The 27,172-nt window shown below is 39.5% G+C and overlaps 2 protein-coding genes and 1 long non-coding RNA gene across 4 annotated transcripts in view; 2 read left to right on the top strand and 1 right to left on the bottom strand.

The window, feature by feature from the left end:
• Nucleotides 1-2,665: 2,665 nt before the first annotated feature.
• Nucleotides 2,666-25,949, bottom strand: LOC139134079 (uncharacterized). The gene is made up of 3 exons (XR_011552711.1): nt 25,722-25,949; nt 25,283-25,449; nt 2,666-6,345 (listed from the first exon to the last, which is right to left on the bottom strand). It is a non-coding gene; the product is annotated as an uncharacterized lncRNA (long non-coding RNA).
• Nucleotides 15,416-19,459, top strand: LOC139134076 (myc proto-oncogene protein-like). The gene is made up of 3 exons (XM_070700978.1): nt 15,416-15,590; nt 16,036-16,567; nt 18,414-19,459. The coding sequence occupies exons 2-3, from the start codon at nt 16,039-16,041 to the stop codon at nt 18,959-18,961; spliced, it is 1,077 nt and encodes a 358-aa protein (XP_070557079.1). The 5' UTR covers nt 15,416-15,590; nt 16,036-16,038; the 3' UTR covers nt 18,962-19,459.
• LOC139134077 (tRNA dimethylallyltransferase-like) overlaps nt 21,806-27,172 on the top strand; it is a 31,883-nt gene continuing 26,516 nt past the window's right edge. For both annotated transcript variants that reach the window (XM_070700980.1, XM_070700979.1), the window contains exons 1-2: nt 21,806-21,965; nt 22,884-23,024. In XM_070700980.1, the coding sequence (XP_070557081.1) occupies nt 21,828-21,965; nt 22,884-23,024 (279 nt within the window). In that variant the 5' untranslated portion in view covers nt 21,806-21,827. The remainder of the gene's footprint in view (nt 21,966-22,883; nt 23,025-27,172) is intronic.

The following is a 27,172-nucleotide window of genomic DNA, read 5'->3' as shown; positions in this document are numbered from 1 at the left end:
CACAATATTCATAGCGTAGGGGTAATTTCAATCGCTACTATCTACTCTCGGAGACTTGGCAGCCGACAGACAGGCAGTAAACTAAAATATCACGTGTAACGACACATGCTATAACCTCATTTGTAAATGACGACCGCTCCTGGCCAGGGTCCAGCGATAAAGTTCATTGAGAACGAAATCAAAGCTAAACTGGCGACCCGACACATCGATCGATTTTGTCTGATTAAACGTGATAGCTCAATGGTAAAGACATTTCTTTAAAAACTCGGCCGAAATCTAGACTATCTGACGATCAATCAGAGCAATTTGTCAAACTTACAAAAACTCTTAACATATGCTTAGTGTTCGTATAAGCCAATGTATGGTACGGCTTTTGTCGTCACGGTACACGCTGTGTGTAAGTGGAAAAGGTTGTCCCATTCTATGGACAGAATGTTATACAGAGTTAATATTTGATTTGCTCACACAGAGTTAAGTATCCGTCCGATTCTCTTGCAGTGAACTTGATACCCAAACTTTTCTGCAAAATGTTGTAAAAGCAAAAAAAAGTATTTAACCCATTTGTCAAGAAAGGTGAGTCTGACAACAAATTAGATTATCCTTGCTATTGGCCAGAAATCGCATTCATTCACGCATAGACAGTAGTCTCCCCCCCTCTACTGTCTATAATTCAAGTGTCCGGTAAAACGTGGACCAAAACAAAAAATCACTTTTTTCGAAACTGTGGTATGGAGGATCGCTGACTAGTAGGCCCATAGTGACTTCATTGACTCGAATTCAAGCATTTTATCCTTCGATTACAAGAGTTCTAGATCATTTCTTTCTCTTTTTCTTTTCCGTCTAAGGAACCATTTCTAAAATGCTGACTCTAGTTTTCTCAAGAAAGGGGCGTTACGCGTTATAGTTATGTGGGGAGGGGGCGTTGAATGAGAGGAACACAAAAGTACCTGGCGGACCCTTTCCATTTCTTACAACGCCTGTGCTGATACACTTAGAAATCCAATATGCATCGGAAATAATGTCAGGGAAACAAAACAAGCACTTCAAACTAAACACGAAAACGCTATTTCTTGGTTCAACCTTGGCGTTGCCAAAATTTGTCGTAAAGGTTCTTCCCTCTAGAGCGAGGGACGTTAAAGTTTCTCATTCAAGTTTGCACAGGGCAGCCCACTTTCAATTTGAAGTACAAAGACAACTCGAAGTTGTAAAGGGTTTACTTTATGGTAGTCAAACATTGTTCAAATGACATTCGAGCGTGGGATAGGTCGGATTTTGAACCCCGGGTAAGCTGAACTCTCTACTTCTTTCAAGCTATTCATGCGATAGCAAACGACAACCCACAAAAGACGCGGGGTCACAGAATACATTCACAGTATAACCGATGAATGAAGATTTTCCCGCCATTTTTCTCCTTGAGTCGCGATCCGTTTACGCCGATTCCTTGAAACAAATCGAAAGGGAGAATAAAGGGTGAAAAAAGACTACAGAACAAGTGTTTGGTACCCTGCTCTCGACCATGGGAACATGCCCCAATGCGACGCCCGTGTCTCCATGGAGACCAAATAACTAAAATTCCTCTCGGGGTAATATATTTTCTCTACTGTAGGTCTTTCTGATGTTCCTCCTCCGGGCTAAATATTTTCAAGGGTTGTTGCAGAGCGCAAAGCTGCAGAACGCGAACGCGAATTCGTCGGAACAAGGGACTGACCAAGGTGACACTGACCGTGGCATGTCATATCTGTCGAGGGGTAGGTAAAAAAAGACAGAAAAGCGACAAGATGGGATGGGATTGCCTACAAAATAGGCAAAATTTAACCAATAGAAACACTCGGCACAATTAAATCCATCTTAAGAATTGTATTCAACAATTGTGTGTCTATTTGATTTATCAAAGTTCGCCAAATATTCTTCCTGCACGTTTACTATCACACAAAACATTTCATGAATATACAAGGATCGGTTTACACATCGTGGTCAAAACACCCTCTGGTTAAAAATAGAGTCTGCAGCAAAAAGCCCGATTAATCTCTAGTATTTCGTGATTTAATTCTTGTAAGTGGGTTTGAGGACGTAAGCCTTAAGTACCAGTTCCCAGTATAGAGACAGCCTGAGGTGAGCCACTTCAAACATTGCGTCATCAGGAAAAATGGTTTCTTAAAGAGTTCTCAGAAGTTAAACCAGGACAAGCTTGACTTCTCTAAGGGAGATAGGAATATGCGCTTTTAATTTCTTAATCAAAAGCTGATTGTGGAATTAGAAAATTTTAAATCATGTCGTTGTCATAGCAGCAAAAGTTGACAATTATGACGTCACACGTCTCGTTACCTGCGCTTCGTATGTGACTTCTCACATCTATGGTACAGTGGCTATCAATTATGGACATTAAATATTGCAGTATGCAAACTTTTGGATGTTGAATAAATGTGTTACGATCATAGAATGACGAAGACAATCGCAATTACATGATCACGCGGGCGTTTCCAACAACAACAGCAGCAGTGCAAACAACAACAACAACACTATCAGCGGCAGCAACAACAACAACCACAACAACAACAACAACAACAACAACAACAACAACAACAACAACAACAACAACAACAACAATAATAATAATAATAATAATACTAATAATGACAAGAAGAAGAAGAAGAAGAAGAAAATCTTCTCTTAAAATATCGTTTTATTAGCGGTTCAAGGTTTAGGCGACTTGCATTTTTCATATGCCTGTAACTTTTCCATCTTAAACAAATATTCGAGAGCAATGGTACATTTTCAAACATTATCGGTAAAAGAGAAACTAAAAAATGGTACGTAAAAATAAATACAGTAGGAACAACAGTAGCAAGTGAGAGCAATAAGTTACAGTAGTAAGTGACAGTGACACCAGTGAGTGACAGTAGAATTTGCAGTCATGGAGATAGTAGTAGCTTTTTACTCGTCTTAAGTCGTAATTCAGAAGTAGTAATCACACCATGTAGTGAGTAAGAGTACCACCAACACGACTGCTTTGGTTACTATGATACTTGTCCCCGACTGCCCTACCTTGGCGTTTCAGAAACGCTGCTTACTTGAAATAACACCTTGGTATAAACTCCAAACATATCACAAACAAAATAGGCAACATAAAATTTGTATGATGTCCATTTCTCTCCCCGAGTCCGATAAGATTATGTTTGATGCTCTATGTTCTCAGTGTCTCAATTGTAGTAAAATACATGTGTCATAGTTCAATAATATACTAGCGATGGAAGTGGTAAAGTTCATCAAAGGTCACAAACTGTGTGCCAAAGGCTGAGTTCGCGTGTACCATAAACTCGGACAACTCGTAAATCACAGGGCGTACACATTATTGCAAAGTCATGATACTTCAGCGGCTGAATGGTTTTAAAGTGCTACTTTAAACAACGACCAGGCAACCCACTGTGATTATGAACACCTTCCTTACCGGGTACGACTGGGTAGGGCTTCGCTTGGAGTGATATTGCAGAGTCTTGAACCAAAACTGCTTGATATCGCCTGTTCTGTAAATGAACAAAATGTGCTAATCATGCCACACGCAAAACGCAATTTTGGGTGACTGTTCACCTACGATGAGGGGAACCAGGGATAGTGCGTCGGTTGGTCTCATTCAGTTCTACCTTGCCCTTGACAAACGCAGGACCTGGCGGATTCCAATAAGCTTATACTATCGGGATTATTTAATATTACAACAGCCTGGAGGTGAAATGGTTGCATGCCGTTACTGTATTACATATTTGTTTTCAGTCATTCATATCTTACGCATCGATGTATACAAACTGTCTGCATATTATATCGGATTACTGGAAGACAAAGAGATCGGGTGTTGAGACCTCATTCGACATGGTTCAGCCAATGAGAGTTCAAAGTGCTGCCTGCCACTGCTATTGTTTTACGATATCTACTCTTTGACATCGTACGTTACGTTCATATAAATAACAATGCAAATTCAACGTAGACATTCAATGGCTTCATGTACACCATTGCCTGGTCCATGTGACTTTTAAAGCACCGTGACCAGCTGTGACCACGTCTAACAATAGGTTCAACAGAGAAAACAAAAAGGATTATTTGTCTTTCCTGTAAAACAAAAGGAAAAACGTCGATTATACCAGGGTGTCTTTATAATTGTCCCCATATGCTAATTGAATTAAATAAGATTCTTGATTTGCGCCGTTAAATTTGTTCATTGACCGGCAAGGACAATTGACAATCGGACCGGAAAGCAATACTTTTATTTCTTACTCGATTGCATGACTACTATTCAAAACCAGAAATAAAATGAGTCGGCAACGGTAAAATAATCAGAACAATCCCAACAGCAGACAATTACAACCAAAAAAATAAAAAAAATCGACGGATCAATTTTATAAGAGGTATATATATTGCATGATTTTTGCTCGTGTTTAATGAAATAACAAGTAACATTGTGCTCTCATATACTCTAAGGGAAAAAGAATTTTTGCCACTCTTACCAATATTTCAATGCCGTGCTTTCTTGAAAGTTTCGAATAAAATATGTGTATTATTTAACTATTATCTTAATGTGTTTATTGACCTGAATAAATGACTGCACACAATTATCCGGTACAAGAGATTAGTGCACTTTGACCTGCATGTTCGTGCAGCACAACTTGAAGATCACAAAATATTGAGAAGAGTACTTTCCAGAGAAGGAGTTCTACTGACAGGGTTAGGGTCACGTGTATATGAGGTCTTCTATCTTTTGTCATATTGTATCAGCGGAGTTTTTGTTGACAGCCTTTAAAAACAAAACACAATCGCTGTTAGAATCATGACTGAAAACAAAATGAAGCATATCTGAAATAAATAATGCCAATGTCTGTCTTTCAGCAGACATCCAACGGAAGAAAACCATTCACTGTAGTCTTTACACGATCGCCGTCCTAAATTTTACTTTACTTTTGTTATAATGCACGTGTTTCCCATTCATGAAACTCATATTTATTTGCCTATTTTTTGTCTGTTACAAAGACAGGTCGGGTTCAGAAATAGCAAGGCCGTCGAACAGACCGTTAATAAAGCGGGCTTAAGCTTTGTGCCGATATAGCACAACAGATGGACACCACCTTTTGTTTGACCTTGACACTGACTTTTGGATGTACGGTTTAAGTTGGCGCTAAAATCAACAGGAAAACGTTACCTTAAAAATCATTTTGAATTCTTGACGCGAGTCTTTAGGTCACTAGCCTTTGGCGGGTGATCTGTATTATTATCCAATCAGGAACCAAGGGCGACAATGATGGAGCAGCTGTAATACGTGTTAAGAATAAAACACAGCATCATCATTCTGCCATCGTCTTACATGACCGTAAATCTGTGATCTTTTGACATCCTCTGAAGAGCACAATGCTGTTTCTTTGTTTTGTTGTGATCATCTTAGATTGTTTAGGTAGAATGTGCCCTCTGGAATAGATATTCGGATTCTAAAACTTTTACAATACGTCTTTAGTCAACAACTTGTAAGGGCTCATTATGAAGCTCATGGAGTAAGGCCTATTTTTGTGAAAATCAAAAATTCAATTTTCCCCATAGAGTTCACAGAGGGACTTCGCCATTTTTAATTTCACGTGTCTGTAAATATTGGGTAATTTGTTTCCAAAGTACCAAATTTTGCACGACGACCCCTGATATGTATTCTTGATTTCGAAGGTGTGAGCAAAATTGAAGCCTTTGAATTTGGAAGCGCGTAGCACCTTAATATAGAAGCGGTGAGTATGTCTTGTTCGACTCACGTCAACATCGAATCGCTCTTCGCATGCCAGGGCAGTGACAGGCAATGATGAAAGCTTTCACCGGTCACTTCATGATAATGACTATTTCGTGTGTTTTTTTCTGTGGTCCAAATTCACTCTTTTCAACATAATCAGTTTGGAACGAAAGTTTTCTTGGGGTTGTCTTTTTGTTCAGAATGAACTTTACAGCAGAAACGTTAATCTCCGCCTAAGACGTCCCAAATGCTTCGGTGCTGTATGGACGGAGCATTTCGTTGCCATGGTGCCGTGGAGACATCCTCTATTGAGTATAAGAGACTCACTTATATCAGTGGGTGTTTGTTCCTTAAATAAACCATCAAAGCAAAAATCGTGGAAATAATGGCAGCCTCTTTTCACGTCATACACACACTTTAAGTTGTCAATCACTGATTCACAGAGAACAAGGGCGCTTCAGTGTTGTATGTGGCTTGGCTTCAAAGATAACAAATGCGGTACACACCGAGAGATCGCGTTGTACGGCACTGGGTAGCTTGTCCTGTAGTAACCTGGGCGTCTTCTTACGTGGTTCATTCCTTAAAGGCAGTCCCTGCGGCATAAAATGCAATCATTCGGGTTAAGTTGTGACGTGGGAATGCCTTTACCGATGAAAGGATACACCGTGAATTCCAAGACTTACCGTCAGATCTTGAAAACGTGTATTCAGAATTGATATACTAGTATAGAACTTTTTTGCCATCAAGATTTATCATATATTCGCACCAAGCTGGTAGAGCATGGGTTATTCTGTATATCGAAATACATATTATTTGTTTCCGATTTCGAATCATGTAGACACTTTGGTTAAAGGCTGTGCTAATAAAAATTCTTCTCAATACTGACAACTCCGCGTTTTCAAAGATCATGTGTCATCCTCCAACCATAGAGGTTAAATGGAGGGGTAATGACGGGTTTTAAGCCAATTAATAAGTCATTTAGTTTTCAATCGTGATGGTAACATAATTGTGACATAGATCTTTGAACTCCACCATAGTACCCGCATGTTGACACAGTGTGTAGCCGTTAGGTTGACGATATCTCAAGGGCTAAGAAGCTTATTCGTTTGATATTAATATAAAGCCGTAAGCGTATCTCGGAGGAGGAGGTGATGCTGAATTACAGCTAGAAGTTACAGATTACCGGAAGCATTGCAGAATGTGTCTCGGGTTATGTTTGTCTAATCGTCCCTTTGCTACAATGATAAGTCTAATGATTTTGTATATCATTTTCAAATGTTCCGTAAAAGACCGTAAAAATCAACAAGTTAGTTTATTACTTTTGCAAACCATGCTTCGACAAACCACACGATTTCCCTAAAACACTTGCAATTCACTAAAGCAGAGTCAAGTAGCCCCTGCCCCTATGCGTGTGCTGGTTACGCGGGCTTGTATCTCGCTAAATCTCATTCAAGGGAGTAATTCGTACTGACACGCTGTCATAGGACAATAAGCATGAGTGTACACCATGAAACAGATTAAAAACAATTAATTAAACTGGCTTCCGCTAAAACAATAAATTAAACTGGCTTCCTCATTTGTGTGAAAGTGTGCCACTCAAAGGTCACTCTGCCATACCAATGACCGGGGAAAAGGTCTCACGGTCATCTGGGCAGTTGCTGTAGATCCGGGTAGACCAAACGGATTCCATGCTACACATCATCTTTGTCACTGTATTTCAGAACGTCACAAATACAAGAGAGACACATAACAAGTGCACTCAACACTGTTTGATTTTCTTCTCAAGGAAACTTATCCATGACGCAAATTGTCTTTGTCTGATCCCCGAGTGGTTGCCATGGTACCACGTCAACTCCAACAGACTCCGTGACCTGTAAGCCGTGCTAAAACTGTACAGTTATATGCAAATTAAGCGTCAACCGATGCACAATATCGCTTTGTTGTAACTGATTGTATACGTGTTCGTTATGGCGCTCCTCTGTGAAAATTTGTGTATGTGTAGCTCAGTCTTACACCATGCTTATACTTCATCTGATGATGTTACATTTTCAAACAGACAGTAATATTACGACTTTGGCCGTGGCCATGATACGCTGCCAGTGGAAGTTTACATGGTCCGTCCTAGCTCCATTTTCTCCGTCCATTTTTGATATATCTCTTAGTCACAGATGTAAGCCTGGCTAATTCTTAACTTTCTCATGTTAGCGGTCTGTGCAGGGCTCCATATCGAGCTAGTTCATATCATCCACTCAACTTAATGCCAAAGATTTTGGTCGTAAAAATGAAGCAATCATACTCCAGAATGCCGGAACACATTTAGTAAAGAAGCGCGTGATATGGAGAAAAAGGTGTTATCGTAAATGGTTTGACTGGATTGAGCATAGAGGTAAAACAAGACGTCTTTGTATTGAGTGAGCTTCGCTTACTTTAAGCGAAAAAGTTTTTACAAGAATTTAAACTTATCAATAGGTTTATTTGTTTATCGGCGTGAAAGCAAAAGACGCGTTACAAATAACGCTGAAACCAAATAAAATCTGATTTTTGAAAGACATAATCGATCGGTGTCGATGTTTCCAGACGCTCTGTTGGACAAGCGGATGCATTATTATACATGTTTGTTATTGTCTCGCAAACAATGAGAATAAACATGGCATTCACGTCGCGAGACCTACCGGGTAGGTGAAGGCTAATTTAAATCTCTGGGACAACTCTTTTTTCAAAGAAAACAATAGACACAAAGACTACAGGAATGCCGGTTTCAATGAGTTAGCGTCACAGCGAGAAGAGTTTCATAAATGCGACACACATCTAGGAAGTGGTTTGTATCCAAATAGTTTCATAAAGTTTGTCTTATTTTGTTAATCTTGAAATTAGATTGATAACGATAGATAATAAACAATATATGACTTTACTGCGCGATTATTACATAACCCGTTTCATGCCATTAGGTCAGTTTAGACATTCTATGGGATTTTGATAGCGTGTGAATTCCTATACAGTGGACTAGGCAGGCAAACCGTACATACAAAAATGCTTTCAGTTGGAGTAAAGGAGGGCGGGAACCACTCTGAGAATCCAAGAAAAGCTTCTCCCGAGGCAATGATTACTTCAAACGGTCATTTGTCTGGAGGTGAAAAGACTGGTTCACTATGATAGCGTGGAAGTACAAAGCATGGAATGGTAACTTTTTTAGTCTGGAATAACGATCATTGGAATGTAAGAAAAGGTTGTGGCTTGAAAACTAGATTGTGTTCATTTGGAACAGAATGGACTCGAAGCGGACAAAAGAAATGGACAAGAAAAGGGCTGGTTTGAATGGTCGGGAACACAGGGAATGGAAAAAAATGAATGGAAGAAATGACCCACTTATACGTTTGCCTTGATGTTTCCTGGGAAAAATAGAGTTTGGGTCAGGAATTTTGTCATCCAGAATGCACAATTAGAATAGTGAGAAAAGAAATGAACTGAATAAAACAACGCAATTCGGGTGTTATAAATTCCAACAGTCAAACAAACAATACACAACAGAAAGACTGCAATGTCATTCATCAAGTGTGTCTAAATTTAAACTAGCCTTTTTTCAAAAGGTTAATAAGCAGAGAAAAACCACGTTTGGCTGAATAATCAGAAATCAGGTTTACAGACTTTAGCGGAAGTCGCTTGGCGATATCGTGGTCGCGCCTGATTGTCCAATGGTAACGTACTAATACACTGAACACTCGAAGTGTCTGTCGGTGATACAGTCATAAACTAAACCATGCCTGACTTTCAGGAAACATAAAAACAGGATGTTGTCACGTGAGTGGAAGACCTGTATGGTGACCACTGTGCAACAAGCAGCCTGAGGGGGGAGGGGAGGGGAGGGGAAGTATGGGAAGGTTTGAACAAACTGACGTCACCACGGCGAGCCAAAGTGCATTTACTGTCACTTGTGAAGAATTGTAAACCGGAAATGGCGAATTAATTTAAAACATTTCTGTTTCCGGTGACCTGTCCGGAGTTGAAACATCTTGGCAACTATTTTATCCTGTTTCTTAGCTGATAACATTTCCAGCTTTTTCCGCGTCCGCAGAGAATACTCAAAACTGACGAAAGCCAACTGTGATATAGAAAGTACCGGCTCAAATTTCATGGTATGTCTTCAACGTCTAAACAAATATCAAAAGGAAATTATTCGACAAGTTGTTTGGACGAGATAAAGAAAAAACGGGAAGTGGACATTGAGTATTGAAAATTAACCATCCACCTCTTTCTTAAGATAATGTGCGCCTCGGAGGCAAAAGTCTTGACCTTCTGCTTATTCTTTTCACTTCCTTATTTTAATCAAGACAAGAACGGGTGAGTCGTGTAAATATTTACATATGGTCACCTAACCGAACTGCCAAGCACTTCGTGTCATGACCAACTCAAAATGGCGCTGCCATACAGTTGTTTCTTTTTAAATCGAATGAGAGGAAATCTATGCCTGGTTTCAACTATTAAATAATCTTTTCCTTTAATGTCTATATTTGATTGCAATAGGTTATGTTATCTTCACTTCTTGATCTGCCCCGAGGTGACTTTATCCCAACAGAAATAAACAATATTCCGATCACGATCACCGGTGAATGAATTTCCCGGATGTTACGGATGTGATTCTGACGTAACGCTTACTCAGGCGGAGAGCTCAATCCGTAATCCTGTCTCGAGTCCTATTCTTTACAGTTTACCCTCCAAAACGGAATTTGGCAGTCAGCATTCCGCGACAAATGCCCACGTTGGTACCATCTCATCTATTTTGTTCTCAATCACTACCGGAATTTTCTCGGGATTGGACTGTTAAACCATTATACAAATAAAATAATGGTTGACCAGCCGCCTTTACAGTGTAAGACCAACAAAGGACAGATGTCGCTTAAAATCACGAAGTTTATAATTTTCCTTATTTATATTTCTAGGCACTTCCCAAATGCTGTCTCCGACATTTTCAATGGAGAGTTTCCGTTTTGATTGCAATCTTAAACCCCAATCTGTCCAAACACGTCGGGTAGATCATGCCAGTGTTTCTCTGTTAATTTTTTTTACACTAACAGAATTAGTCACTGGATCTTTATAAAATGTAATGTGAAAACCTCAAAGTATGAAAGTCCACTTCAACCTCGTAACCGGATTAAAATCAGTAGAAAAGTTGATCCGCTTCAAGTTTGCACATATGAGAAGATCATAACTTTTTAAAATGAAAAACTCACTGCGAACCGCGTGTCCCGCGATACTTTCAGAAATCTAAATGCCGTCCCGCTTTACCTGCACGCTAAAACGTGTCAGGCAACATTATACACGTCAAACCAGGACAAAACTCACTACAGAAAGCTGTACATCTCCGCCCCACTGCGAATACCACATCTCTCGTCACAAGAAAATATTATCACATTCTCTTATATAAAGATAACTAGTGGCATGGTTTGTTTCACTCAAGAAGTGAAACTCATATTAATTCTTCGGTGATTTACGAATGTGTATATTTAGTTAACTCTAAAACAGATGGCCCGATGAAGTGTGCGGAAATAAAAAGTTATAGGACGGAGAACAAGAATGATAAAAGAGCGATTAACAGACAGTTCTAAATAAATTTGCTATTTTTCGGTGACATTTGAAATAATTTTGCCCTGTTTTATTCCTTCAAGTTTTTAGCACCTTCTTATAGAAGTGTCGTTTACGATTCCAGCGAAATGGACAAATGTGCAAGCGGTCATTGAACCTTGCTTTACGCACTCCGCCTCCGAACAGATATTAAAATAGAGAAACTGTTACAAAAACGTGCGGAGGTAAACCATGCCCTAAAACTGCGAAAAATCACTTTCCCCATGAGAAAGAAGCGCTACATGAAAACGAAAGAAAAATTCAGAGCTACCGTACATACCGGAACTGCGATTCAGTTTGACAATTTTCAGTAGATTTTAAAACTCGATGAGGTAAAAACTACATTATTCTTGCAGTTAATATCCACGCCAAACAGTACAATCCCTTCCACCGTTAAAACTCTGCCAGATATTTCATATTTGTCTGTCTCGGCTCGCGGAAGTACTTGGATGTTCCTCGCTGTTACAAATTACAAAAACTGACCGACAATACATGTATATCGAATTAGATAATTTTTTTACCATAACATCCTGAAACGTACGAACTTCCGGTATTTGAAATAAAAAAAGTAGTTTTTGTACGCTACAATTTGATAAGTTGAATCATTTCAATGTCAGGAATAGCCGCGTGACGCCAAACTTTTCACAGTTACTGGTAGAGTCATTGTGACGAAGCTGAAAATAGCAACATAACGGTGAAATATTGCGTGTGATGTAGCTAGCAAATCAGGCTGAAACAGATGGAGAATCAGGGAGATAAAGGGAGGGAAGATAGATAAAGGGAGGGAGACAAAGCTCGAAACTGTCACAGAGAAGGAAATTTTAGATTTGACTCTTTTTAAAGCGTTACCAATCTATTCAAATAAAAGACGGGTTCATAATTTTAATGTGATCACCTATGTTAATGGAGGTACGATTTACACACAGAAACTTCCGCGTAAGACAGGAACCCGGAATATCGCTGAGAATTTTTTCTCTCCTTTAGGGCGGAAGGGAAAGGATATTTTGGTTCAATGTGAGCAGTTTACATACACTTTCCTGGTCATGTAAATAGATCAAGATCAAAAGCCTGTATGACAAGTGTCATGAGTGTATGTTTGTTGGCGTGTAATTGTTCATTTCCACATCGCATTCATGCACGCACACCCGTACACACATAGTTTGGTATGTGCAGTAGGCCTACATGGTTATAATTCTTATTGTCATATTTTTCTTTCCAAGTGAGGTCTCGCGCTTTCTAAGTTACCGCGTGCCGACCGGCCCAGATTTTGATCTGTAACAGTGTAATGAACGCCAAAAGGCCGCTTTCCCACGGCATGTTCAGCGTGGTTGTACTTGCGTAACGCCTCATGAGTTCATGAAATACCCTCCGGTAGCGTCATTTGACTGCAAACGAGCAACGTATTGGCATTGCGTAGGGCTTTTAAAGTGGCTGGCCTAAGGGGGAGGGAGATAGCTTCTAGGCAGGAATGTGAAAAGAAGGCGTCCCGTCTGAACCCTTCAACATCACAACATCAGCTGTCGAGTTCAAGTGAGGGCGGAAGCAAATTGAAAAGTAATTGAAAACTTTTTAACACACTGATTAGCGGACGTATTCCAATTTTGTGGTTTTTAGTATTCCTCCGGAAAAATATTGTCAGTCCAAGTCAACTGGATCTCAGCAGTCCCCGGATGGAGGTCAATTGATGTAGGGCGTGAACTTTCGGCCTGGTCTGTGCCCGGCAACATTACAGCTATGCTGAAATAAAATGTATCGGAAACTAGAGATTCGTGGTAACACTTATTATTTTGGGAATTGTTGATATGGGTGACGCTATCGACTATAAACACATAACATTCATTCATTTCCATTTGCTAGCGTGGTAGGGGCCTAGTATGAAATCCTCGACTGCTGTTTGGCCTACGCGGGAAAGCGCGAACGGTAGAGTGCAGCTCGAACGTTGACGTTAACATGGCGTTCATGGTTGCCGAGGTAACGAAATCATCCCCGGTATGTTAGGGCAAATGTTGCGCTATGTAGGAGAATTGTCCCACTTCCGCTTGCTCTCGTTTTACAACTCCAACAATTAGCCTAGAAAGGGCAAGGTAGCGCTATCTGTTTTCATTGACATCGTCTTAACTAATTTAGGAGGTGTTTAATTAGTATCATCGAGCCAATGCATATCTGTGGGAGGTATATTGCGTCTCAAAACGCCAGGTACGAGTAGAAATTATCCGGTGAAGTGACATTGTTTATTTTTCTAACGTCGCATACAATCCATTTCTTTATCAGTTGCGTAAACGGGGCGTTATATTGGTTTCGTTGCGGAAAACAAAATATCCGGTGTGAACCGAAAGAGGAAGATATATATACATTCCGCGAATTCAGTTTCAGCTGGTGCCTGGTTTTCATACGTGTTAGGAGATAGTAACACTATTGCTGAGCCCAGCCGGCCGACGCTAGGAATTCTGGTTCAGAATGCAACGATACCGACACAACCTACAATGGTCCGTGTCACAACCTCTCACCCCTTGGCAGTTGTGATAATAGTCGCTTTTTATTTCCGTCAACTTTGTCCAGATAACGCTAGATTTAGTAAATATAGGTGTGTGCCTGCGAGTGTACACATCGAAAAATCTTGCTTTTCTGATAAGCTGTATCTCCTACTCACTCCATGTATACAGGGTTACAAACAAAGTATACAATCAACTTATCAAGTAGTAACAAATATCTTCCGAGCCGTATTTATGCTCGTCAGTAAGAACTGCTTTCGAGTTATCAGCAGAGAGAGAGAGAGAGAGAGAGAGAGAGAGAGAGAGAGAGAGAGACTCCTTGCATGTCGAGTGTAATACATTAATACCAAATTCACACATGGCGTTATACTAGCCCAGCGTACCCGTGTTTTTTATGAATGAAAAGGCTAGTGGCTAATTGCACGTGTGCTGTTAGTAGCATCACCGCATGACAACAAACGTAGTGGTGTAGACTACGTTGGTTAATAACATTAGGAAAGACGCTTCTTCAAGTAGCTCTGGGATTTTCACAAGGATGTCAAAATTTGCAATTAAAAAAATATCCAAACACTACTTTTCCACGTTTTCGACACCGTGAACGAAATATCACAGTTGGAACGTAAAATATTCCGACCACACGCGACTGTTCGCTACAATATCTATGAATGAACTATAATAGGGGTGGGGTGGATGCAATCACAGACACAGACAGCTTTCCATATTTTCATGTTTTATTTCATAACTGTTCGAGTGAGAGAAAAATACGATTCTTTGTAAGACCAAGGTTGTCTTTTGGAGGAAAGAAGACATTGTACTCAAGGAAAATTAGATAGGGCAATTGTCGGTGGTCTTTCGCCTTTACGCTTGTTGCAAAGACTTGTGCAATTTCGTCCCTCTTCCAGGTCGACCACCCCTACTATTTCAATGCAATGTCTTTCAATACAATTTGTTATATATGAATCGATTCGACGTCTGCCTATTGGCTCACGCTCATGATAAGAGAAAAATGTTCGCCTAATTTACATGTACCGCCCCTTCTTCGTTTCGCGCGGGAAACTGAGTGGGAACTTTTATGCTAATTTTATCGTCAATGCGCGTTTCAGTAAAAATATAGTCCCGATGTAATTGATTGAAAACGTCCTTAAAAACGCTGAAAAACCAAAAGAAATGTATCTAATTACTATAGTTTAATTTCTTAAAAGTGTTCAAACGTTTATTCGTAAAGTTTTTCGCAAATTTTCCTTTAATTGCCGTTTGCGTAAATTTGACCTTGTACCGGGGTACTGACAAGCGCGAAATTCACGTCTGCGGCAGTGAAGCGTACAAATTATGGTTTACCTGTCGAACAAGACAATCGTCAAGCAATTTTGATGTCGATATTTTTTAATGTACGGCTACTAACATCTGTAGAATACGTCGATCTTTCTCAAAATGTTACAAAATAATTCAAGAAAATCCATCTCTTCTAGCGATTTTCTGTATTTCATATTGCTCACGATAGTGGATCCCCCGGAACCGCATTACTTGACCCTTCTGAGCGCAAATATATGCTATGAATATTCTCACTCATAATGTAACAGTTCATTTAGCGGGTTTTCCGGTCGTCTACTTCACATTACGCCTACTACACAACATTCGAAGGGACAAGGGAGTACCCTCTCTGTGACTCTGTGTTTTCCTTTCCCCCCCAAGCATTATTGGAAAATCAGCCAAAATTGCTCTTATAGGTATGTATACATTTAGAGTGATATTATTCTACGTATATATGTTAGCCATTTGCGAAAATAACACATTATGCCGGCGTAATTCACAGAAACATGTTACCGTCTGGTTGATATCATGAAACATGTCTATCGTACCCAGTTGGGAGATTTAAATTTTTCTCTGCACCTGCCCCTTGTAGGTCGTCATTGCATATTTGAATTTGCGCGTCGACCATTGCTCGTACTTTTTATCGTTTGAAGCGTGTTCTTCCTGGTACAGTTCACTCATGTGTTCAAAGTCGAAACCGTTTTGATTTTTGATTGAACCAACTCCCGTTTTGTGCGTATACCGTGTGTAATTGCGTTCATGTTCCTCGTACATATATGGTCTTCTTGAACGCTGTGGGCCAATGGTTGAAATTTTTCTGGAGTCTAGTCTTACAGAACCCGCTTTCGCCTTTCTCTGCAGGAAATGCCAGAAATGAGAGCCGAAACACAACAATTTCATTCAATGGACTACGACGACTTTCAGCCCTATTTCATCGGGCACGAAGAAAACGAGGAATTCTACGCCGGTACGCCAACACCGAGTGAGGATATATGGAAGAAATTCGAGCTTCTGCCGACCCCGCCTCGAAGCCCCGGTAGGCCTACAACTGCGAAGCCCTTGGTACCTTTACCCTCGGCAATTGCTGAACAATTACAACAAGTATCGGACACTTTAGACGATGACAACTTAACTCAGACATTTGTGTTTCCCGACCAAGGCAATTTGAAATCAAAGTTGATACAGGACTGTATGTGGAGCGGCGGTCACAACGGCGCTCAACAAGAGGAAACGAAGACCGGCAAAAGTACCTCATCAGCGGGTGTATCATCGTGTCTCACCCCGCCGCCTCTGGATTATAATGTTGCCGACTGTGTTGATCCCACTGCCGTGTTTCCCTATCCCCTCAACGACCCCAAAGACCAGCTTGGAATGCAGACACCGTCAGACTCTGGTAAGCATCGTTGACATAGGCTATTCTATCACACGTGTCGTAGAGCGTTCAATCACTGTGTCAAAATTATGAATGGGCATCGTACCGTAGTTTCAACCGTTCCGCTAATTTTCACGCAGCTACCTTGTTGCAACATGCCGGTTGAACAAAAGTTGTATCCGTTTACGTAAAAAGGAAATACCCGAAAATTAGCATCGCAAATTGATTATGTAAACCGCGTATATTTGGTGTAATTTTGCAAGTTCTCGTAGAACTCGTCCCGAACAAGTTTGTTACTACATTCATTCCCTTTGTTGTCACCCGGTGACTCATGAGTGCCTTCTAAACCTGAGTTCATCTGCTTTTGCGGTGAGTTGTGGCTTACTACATTTTGAGCTTCCGTTGACTGAATCACAGGAAAATCTTGGTAACCTGCCAGTTTCGTATTTATTGTCCACAGCTGCACCATCACAGCTTTACAGGGGACGCTGTCAGTTTTGAAACAAAGCGAGCATGTTTGTGAATGCGGTATGAAACTCATTGGTGCATTTGTATATTGACACCTTTGGAAACGGTCTTTGTCGAGCTTTTCACTCCGTAGATATATTTTGGTGGCCCGATGCGTTCACACTACGTACAGGTTCGGTTCGGTTACCCGGGGGAGTGGGACTATTTGTTCGATATATCAGTACCGAGCTAGGTTTGCAAATAGCGTATTGCATTAGTTAGTACCCCGAACATTCAGTGGCCCGACCTTCCACGTAGAGCTTACCACACGACGCTTATCGTACGCCGTCTTGCGATAAAAACCGCGATTGGCCTCTGATTGAGCAATGTAGGATTTCGCAATATTCATAATTGGTCGTCTGCCTCGGTCCAGCGCACAGATCAAATGCCCGGCATGGTATGCTGAGAAAATATTTGCACGTTGCTAGGGCCCCATAGTAGACCATATGAATGACCTCAAACGTCGGTCTTTCGGTGGTAGTTGTGTTAATATCGCCTTGTGTAAAATGTCGCGACTTATTCAAGTGTGCCTGTCGAAATCTGCGATGCTGTGTATATTGCGTAATGTTATCGAAACTTCTGCAAGAATGCGCAGTTCACAGTTGAAAAGGTTCTCCGATTTCACGGAGGTCAAACGTCTTCATGTGACCAACTGCTACCAATGTATCAAGTTTCAAAATTTCAGCCCTTTATATCGAGATGTTTGAAATATTTCAGAAAGTATTCAGTCTAGACATCCACCTATGAAATGAAGATCACAGTTTGATGGCCAATGCGGTGCACAAATATCATATTCCAGGAAATTGCCGGTAGCGATTTTCTTTTAGAACATGTTGCACCTGTTATTCAAGTGGCCGAGATGCAGTTTAAATAGCAAGCAAAAATTACAATTGTATGACATACAAGTTCAAAATTGTGCAAACAAAGATATTCATTCCAAAAGGTTATATTTGTATACCAGTTCAGTATTATAGTCTGATGTGCAGATCCAAATAATTACCAATTAATTGTGCAAATATTGATTATAACCCCAGGCCACTAGATGCATCCATCTGGCAATGTTAAAAGATTTTACTAGTTATGTATTGGATGCAAAATTTGTAAAACTGGTAGCAGGACTATAAATATATCACATGCTAATTTCTCAATAAATTAGACGTTTGAAGAACGTAAAAATGAGTACTTCTGGCAGTCGTCCAAGTTTGTCTGCAATTTTTGGACATGTTTCATCATGTTGTGTTTATCAGTCCTCAGTCCTCGCATTTGACCCGCTGACATGTGATCACGCCAAAACAGATACCAAGCTTTCTCCCTATTGGATGCTTGAACTTACAAAGAATTTTACTCATTTCTCTTACAGAAGAAGAAATAGATGTTGTGACAGTAGCAGATAAATTACACCAACCAAAACGGAGGGTCATGTCTGCGCAAGAAACTACCACCACTCAACTGACAACTGCCAATATCACATTGAAGAGAGTTCGGCCAAGCTCTGTATCAACTACGGTGCCTGTGAAGAAAGCCAAACAGGAATTGACTGTGGCGGAATTGAAATCCCTGATGCAGCAGAGCAACGGTGGTCGCCGCACACCAGGAAATAGCAGGCCAAACAGTCGACCAAATAGCCGGCCAAGCTCTGACTCTGAGGACAACGACAAACGTGCAACACATAATGTGTTGGAAAGAAAGCGCCGTAATGACTTGAAAACCAGCTTCCTTACACTGCGTGACCATGTTCCAGAGCTGGAAAGCCAGGAAAGGGCACCGAAAGTTGTTATTCTGCGGAAGGCAACAGAACATATTCAGCGAATACATGCTGAGGAACAACGTTTGATCTCTGAGAAAGAGAAAGAGAGGAGGCGGAATGCTTTACTTCTGGAAAGACTGAGACACCTTAGACAGAAGTAACTTTGAAAAAAATAATAAAAAAGGATCTTAAACAAGAAATTTGTATATTCTATTTTTCAGTTAGTGTGTGTCATGTTGGAGTTACTAGCTAACTTTGTATATATTATGTTTCACTTTCTAACAAAACTGATAAAAATGCCTAATTATGACAAAAACATATGCTTTATCACTGTATAAATTTGTAAATGGATCTCAAAGATTTATATATTTTAGTTTATTATAAAAAGCGAAAAACACTGCCATTGTTTCAATGAGTTGTATTTTTGTGGCTCATTTGTGGATACGACTGCCAGCTTGGAGGAGTTTAAACTAGTAGATAACAAGCTGGGCCTTGTTCTTTCCTACTACTTTTGTTTCATTCTTTTTTATTATATTTTGTTGTGACAACACTGGGGACTCAATAAATTAGGTATTGCTCCTCTCCAGCCAGAATATGTAATCTTGTTTTGTATATTTAAAATTGTCAATAAAAAATTACAGTTTGTTCCAAAAGCGAAATGTCGTTGACTGTAGTTTTCTTTTCAACTGGAGAAAAAATTCAGGGAATTTAAAGTTCCCAGTCCTTTGTTCTATTGTTTGCAGTGCACTGTAGTACTATGTCTGTGGGTGTATGAATTAACATAAAGCGCGCGAAAAACCTGCGCATTGATTGACAGGTGCGTCAATAGGTCGGTATGTATTGAATATTAATGAGCCGGACTGTTCTATTAACTATTAGGGTAAAGAGAAGATTATGTGCAGCAGACGAGAAATTTGGGAGGAATATCGTGAAATGGCAAAATTTGGCAGTATTGTTGGCAACCTTAACAATTTCTAAAAGTATTGAAAACTCCGCTCTCAAAATTTCCCGTTTCCAGAGAGTTTTGTTACCAACAATGTCCAAGATGCTGACTTTATTCCATATGGCTTGTGCTGAACAGTCGTCACAGGTTTGGAATGTCATACCGCCCCAAATCGCACACAGCTAGCAAATTTTTCCCATGCCCTTCAGTGCACATACAGTAGTCAATCGAAGATGATTTATACTATTCTACGAAACTTAAGATGAAGCGACGTTGAGAGAGCACGGAAGGGTCATGTGTATCGTACAGAGAGCTGCTGTCCTTTCTGTGAACCCTGGCTAGGTTAATAGCGGAGTTCGGCAAGTGTTGAACAGTTCATAAAACCACATAGAGACCGTAATCAAATGTGAAATATCACTGAACTGCGTGCTTTTGATTTTAGGCTGCATGTTGTAGGTAGCCTGACATTCAGAACTTGCTTGCTCAATATATATTTAACGGAAACGTCAATATTAATATGACTGGTTCAAAAATAATCGCAATCATACCAATCCATAATCCAATAACACTAGGTCAATATTTGTAAGACAATAGTTGTAAACATAGACACAAAACAGCACAGAACAGACAGTAAATAGACGGTACAAACAAAGTCAAATCCATGAAAGAAAGATATATGGACCTCTGGCCAAAAGACCTAGAAGTGATGTCAGGTGTTTCGAAAATAGTAAGCGCATCCTGCCCCACATGCGGCACCCGCCATATATCAATCTGTAAGTCAGATAGGTAGTGGTCACTAACTAAGGCCCAATGTCACCGATGCCATCAGTGATCATTTGTCGAAGAGAGATATTGTATTTATCTACCAGCTTGCGATACCTGCCAAAAAAGCGTTTGAATGTAGAGACAAGTCTTGCTCTGGTGTAACCTTGATTTAACAGTTTGAAAGAGAGATGGCCATGTCTCTCTACAAAATCACCATATGAACTGCATGCTCTTGCATATCGTATAAGCTGGGAAATGTATACCCCATACGCAGGTGAGAGTGGAATATTACTGATGAGGTGTGGAAAATTAATTATACTAAAGTTGAAATCATCTCTCTTGTCATATAGCCTAGTAGAAAGGTGACCATTGGAGTCAAATTCAAGTAAAATGTCCAGATATGAAGCAGAAGAGGCCGTTTCTGTAGTTTCTTTAATCTCCAATTCTGGAGGATAAATCATAGCGAGATATTTACTGAATTCAGAGTTATTCAATGAAATAACATCGTCTATGTATCTAAATGTTAGGTTGAAAGTACGAGCTACAGAGACCTTTTTCTGCTTGATAAGGTTCTGGATAAATTCTGCCTCGTATGAGAACAGAAATAAGTCGGCAAGTAGGGAGCACAGTTAGTGCCCATGGGAATTCCTATACACTGTTGGAAAATGTGTCCTCCGAATTCAACAAATATGTTGTCAATGAGGAAATCAAGCATACTGATAATGTCTTTCTCGGTATAAAACACTTTAGCATTAGTTGTATTTTTAACAAAATATGTAGAATTATACCCTAATACCACATATTTGTAACGGCGTGAACCGTTTTTGTAGAAAAATGCTTGGTTGATGATGTTTTTCAAGCGTTCTTTCAATTTATCATGTGGTATTGTGGTATACAATGTGGAAAAATCGAAAGTTTTAATAGATGTTATTTTTGAAACAGATCTTGATTTCAAATTGTCCAAGAGTTCCTTCGAATTTTTTAATATCCACATTTGATTTATACCACTCCGAGAAAAGACAACATCACAGTATGATTGAAGTCCCCGTTTAACAGTACAAAGAACAGAAGTCAGTATCTTCGATAACTCTGTTGTTGAACATTTTGAAGATCCTGCGATAAACCTAGCTTTGTAAGGTGTTTTGTGGAGCTTTGGTATCCAGTATAAGCTAGGCAACTTATTATGGTCATCCTTTGTTGTAATATTAAAATTATCCATGAATGACTTATGGTTTGCCAAAATAATTTCCTATAAGTTGAGGGGTCATTGCTGTATTTGAATAGCTTAGGTAGTGCGCAATGACTTGTGGGTAGGAAAAATGGCGGCGCCCATGAGGGGGTTCGGCCGGGTGCCCGTGGTTGTGGTTTTGGGAGCCACTGGCACGGGAAAATCCAAACTAGCTCTGGAAATAGGACGCAGATTAAATGGTGAAATCATAAGTGCAGATTCAATGCAGGTATGGTGATCAAGGCTTTTCAAGTTCTGCCAGAACACGATGAACGGAATAGTTGTGCATGACCACGTGCTCGAAAACTGTATAAACCTATGGCATTTGATGTTTTGTTGTGATGCGCAGTCTGGATCGCTGACGAAGAAAGTCCCAATCATCTTCATCTTATGAGCACAAGATAATGCTCTATCTACTTCCCTCTTTAGCAAACAAACGCCAAGGGTGTAACAGAGGCAAGACGCTGCCTCATCCCCTGACGGTTGTAAATGGACTCGTCACCATTCTTTCTACAGAGGACTCAATTCGTCGTCCTCCTTTATTTTAAACTGAACAACAATACACGTGCGTATGTGTTCCTGATATGACTCAAGTTATTGAGTTGTGTAATTGTGTCTCTTCAATCTCGCATGGATAAAGTATTTTATCTAGAGATTTCATGTGTACTATCACCATGAAGTCCATTGACATTTCGATATTTTGGGAGTGTATCAGTATATTTGATTTAACATCTTTGCAGTTTGTCGAAAGCCCCTTTTGGAATAGAGAGCCTGTATGTATCATAACCCTGAAAATAAGGCCAGGCTTTATCAGTTGACATTTTCGTGCTTGCTTTCACTCCAAAAACATGGCAAATTTGATAATTTAATTGAGCAGCCCCCTCATTCTTTAGTTCGCTCTAAAGATGCATGTACAAGTAACAAGAAATTTCTTCATTTTCTTCTTAGGAAAGGCGATTTCGAATATTATTTCTCTCCTAAAACTATTTCAGGAAACTTAGCACACAAGCGTGGTATTTAAACTATTTTTAAATGTGTATACATATATTTATGAATATCGCAATGGAGGTAACACACAATTTAAAAGGTCAAAGAATAATTTTTCCCTGGTCTGCTTACTGATTTTGTGTGGTTGCTCTACCTCCAGGTTTACAAAGGGCTGGACATCATTACCAACAAAGTAACACCTGAAGAAAGAAAACAGTGTCCCCACCATGTCATTGATTATGTAGATCCACTGAGCAGATACACAGTGGTAGATTTCCGCAACAAGGCTGTTCCTATTATATCCTTTCCAAATCGTTCTGGTGAAGGGAATATTACACTTAACACAAAAACTGTTATTGCTTAAAAATTGTTGAGGTTCAAGGGTCATAAAAAATCAACAGGACTTCACAATTTAAATGTAACCCTCTACAGAGAATGGAATGACCCATGATTGTGTACCACTGGGCGGGTACTATCCAGTCTTATGCAAATGTTGGGTAAAGGTTAACTTAATTGAATGACCCTCCAACAGTCTTTTCAGGGAAAGGTTCCTTCTCTGTGGTTTTATATGATCTTCCCAAAAGAGCGACCGTGTTCCAATATAAACAGTGTAAATTTGCTAATTTATTGCTTTGCTGTAGTAATTACTAATAATGCTTCAAAATGCTTATCTAAAGTTGCACACACGCCACAAGTTAACAATGAATATTATCTGAAAGTGTAACTCAGTTATGAAACTAACTTGATCTTCATATCGCTGTTTTACATGGCTGGACAATTTGCTATATAAGCCATAACAGCATAGGCATCATGCCAAAAATGGAGAATTTTAATACTAGAGTTTGAAGTACAGTAAGGCCCTGGCGGTAGTCTCTTTTTCACCTCCATGGTAAGGCCAGGTCAATCCACTGCAACTGGTAGGGGCTAGCTAACTGGACCATATTAGCGGAAAGCATGTCTTGTGTACTGATCCTGATAAATATGAATGATCACTATTATCATTTCAGAAAAAAAGTTTGGCAAGATGAATTTAACTGATCAAGACATGAAGATCGAAATCTCTCACTGTGTAATCTTTATTTTTGAAGCTTATTAAAAACAATACTTGAATGCATGATATACAGAGTCTAAAATTGAACTTCTCACACACCATCAGTACACACTTGACCAAGACCTAGTGTTTACAGTGTGTAGATCAACTTTGATGTTGAGCAATTGCATCTTAAATTATTTGAGATGAGTCAAAATTTACATTTCACAATTGTGCTAAGTATACCTCAAATCTTTAAATTTCCTAGTTTCATGGATTTTTAGAATTGTATCGGATTCATCATTTCTGATCTAATATTCTCTGATAGAGTAAGTTCCCCTGTTTCACATCCAGGTACCCAAGGTTTTGCCCTTTAGCCTTCTACCGTGGTAAGGGCATGAATCTTTGCAACTTCCAGAAAATGAAAATGTTGATAAAATAATTGTTGTTGTAAATTCAAAATTGGATAGAACCATGAGTCATTGTTTAAATACCACATCTATTGACATCGATTAGCCTTGACCTTTAAAAATGACATGAACTTGACTAAACTTCAGTTGTAACGCAGAATGTGCTGTAGTTTATGACTTTTAAGCTTTTGGATGAAATTTTTGCAGAAGTTTGTTTTGTTCCAATGGTAAATTATATGATAGGTAGTTCCCTGTTGTAAATTTCCCAATGACTTCCTTCATGTAAAAGCGCATGCCTGTCTAGAATTGGTGATCATTAATATTAGATTAATGGTTTGAACACTGCTGTAGTGTTCTCTGCCGCTTTGTCTGGACAGTCTAGTTTTCATGCAATGACAGCGCTTGCTCTTTGCATTATCAGCATGTACAAAGTAGCACCTGTAAGTGGATAAATTGTCACTTTTTCCCATCACTAGGAAAATATACTAACAAAAAAATTATCATTTGAATCCATAAAGTATCATGAGTGTAGGTACAGTTATAGTTGCACTATGTTTGACCCTTGCAATGTCATGGACGAAGGAATGTCGAGGACTGGCCAAAAATCAATAGTTCAGTTAATCAAGCCTTTAATGGGATTCTCATACAGCTGGTTTTTCAAAGCGCAAGTCTCCCAAGGGAAAGTAAATCTTGCACCCATTGGATATCTGCAGTGTTTCATTGAAACTTGTACAATGCATTGTAAAATGCTTCTTTGGTCAGTCAATATGTTATTGAACTTTATCTTGCAATGGCATGCACCATCAAACTGGGAAGATGGCCCTTCCTAAATCTTTGTACGTCCTTAAACTTGTTCGCTTTGTTCAATAAAACTGCCACAGATTGCTGACACTGTGTTTTCCAATACTTTACATGCCACAATGTGCTGAAGTTGTCAGTCACTCTGCCAAGTTCATAGTACATTTTCAAACTCAACAGAATTGGATTTGCAATGTTGCTGGTACAGTGGGCCTGTGGATCCCTTAGAGTATATCAGGCTGCTGGGTCAAAGGATGTAAAACGGAAACAGGTGAAAGTTGGTACCTGTGCTGTTACCAGTAGTGTTTTATTGCTACATACCTCACTGTGTTGTAGAATGCATTCACGCACTGCCATTGTCAGCACTCAGAAGTTTCAATGGATTTGCTCTCCTTTAGTTTTCAGTTGAAATTTTTAATTATAAATGATTCCCATATTGTTGTCAGCTCTCCAATGACTTTGACACTGCCTTATGCCCAGCAATGATGCTGAAATTCAGAAATACACCAGGAAGCAGTTGTAATAACAACAGTGACAACAGGACATCCCAAAATGATGCTATACCGCCATCTGCCTTCCAGATGAAGATATAATTGTCAGATAAGGGTGTAGTACTTAAAAACAGTTGGTGGCATTATTTATTGGAATGAAGTCAGGAGAAAAAAGAGAAAGGTTACCTCTACAGCATTTGCAAAGTGAACTTAGTTTAGCCTCTCATTAGTCTATGCATAACCTTTATGCCTTGAAATGTGTAATTTACCTCTGACCTTGCTTTGACCTTGACTACTATCAGCTGACAACTTCATTCACAGCCATCTAATTTGTTTGTCCAGGAGAGGATAGTTTGCAAACATACTGCACCCAGCAAATTAAAAAGTTGGTTGTCCAGCCCAAGGCCAGGGGCAAGTAATCGGTTGGAAAATCAGATATCTCACAGCCAGTGTAAACATTGACATTGTGCTTGGGGATCAGATGTAGAGGTCAAATTCAAGGGGTTAGGTCAATGACCTATTCATAGGTTCATGTAAATGTGTAATTCAACCCAGTCCCTCATCAGGCGGAAACTTCATTATTATGTGTAAGTGAGAATACTACTTGATGTTATTGACCCTTTAAGGACCCCTGGACACTGTCTGTACAATGTCAAGTATTAAAAATCTATATGGCTAGGCATATTGAGTTGCCTTCAAAGTTAATGCCCTAACCATTGAAGTAATCCCGCCTTCTACCACCATGCTCAAACATAAATGTAAGTTAAAATAATAAATGTGACAATATTAACTCAAACAGTTCATGTTTTTGAATGTGTAACAGATGCAGATTAGCGTACTAAGCACATGGAGCTCATGACCATTGGGGATATTTATTTTCTTGTTCCAAATTAATGTTTGCATTTTCCCATTGCGATGGATCTACCAGAATATTATTACTTTGGTATTCCTTATGTCTTTAGCAATGCTTGTTCATGCAAAGTTTTGCAAAAAGGCATTGATAGGTGCAATTATAAAGTTGTTGAAATTTTCTGTTTTTAAAGTTTCATCAAGTTTTGCTTTGTTTTTTTGGATTACTGACAATTGATTTCTGTGTTTGTGATTTGCTTTGAGTACAAACTGTGTTATCAGGAGACTGATCTTGTCGGAAAGGAAGTGTTGGTCACTCTGTAAATTTAATGATCTGAAAGAGGAACATCAAGTGAAAAGTCTAAGATTACAAGGCCTATTTATTTAGCTGTTGCCTTTTCTATGTGACTGTTACAATATTTAAAGAAGATGTGCAGTCTGCATGTCTGGGAGAAATCTTAAAGTGGACATTTCAGTTGTTAGAGATTTTGATCTCGCTTTGGTGCAAGATTGCAAAAAAAAAGAGTCACATATTGAAATAGACTCCTGCCGAATATCTCAAAAGTATAATTGTTGAAATGGTAATGTCCTGATCAGGAGATGGATATTTTGCAGAGGGAACTGGGCGCAGTTTTCATATGAAAATAATCAGGTGTTCTTAGGGGGCCTTCATAGCCTTATGAAACAACTTGGCACCCCTAACATTATGATGATATGTGAAGTTTTGCAGTGTGGATCCAGTACTCTTCAGTTATGCTATCTAAAAGTTCAAACTGACAGATAGAAGATAACTATGCAGGTCTTGGTCATGACAGTGTGCAATATTGATAGATAGTTAATTGACTTTTTCAGTTGAAAGTAATACTACCAT

This window comes from Ptychodera flava, chromosome 5 (assembly GCF_041260155.1).
Source record: "Ptychodera flava strain L36383 chromosome 5, AS_Pfla_20210202, whole genome shotgun sequence".
Classification (NCBI taxonomy): domain Eukaryota; kingdom Metazoa; phylum Hemichordata; class Enteropneusta; family Ptychoderidae; genus Ptychodera; species Ptychodera flava.
Note: the sequence above shows the minus strand (reverse complement) of the source record. Positions and strands in the feature narration are given on the sequence as shown.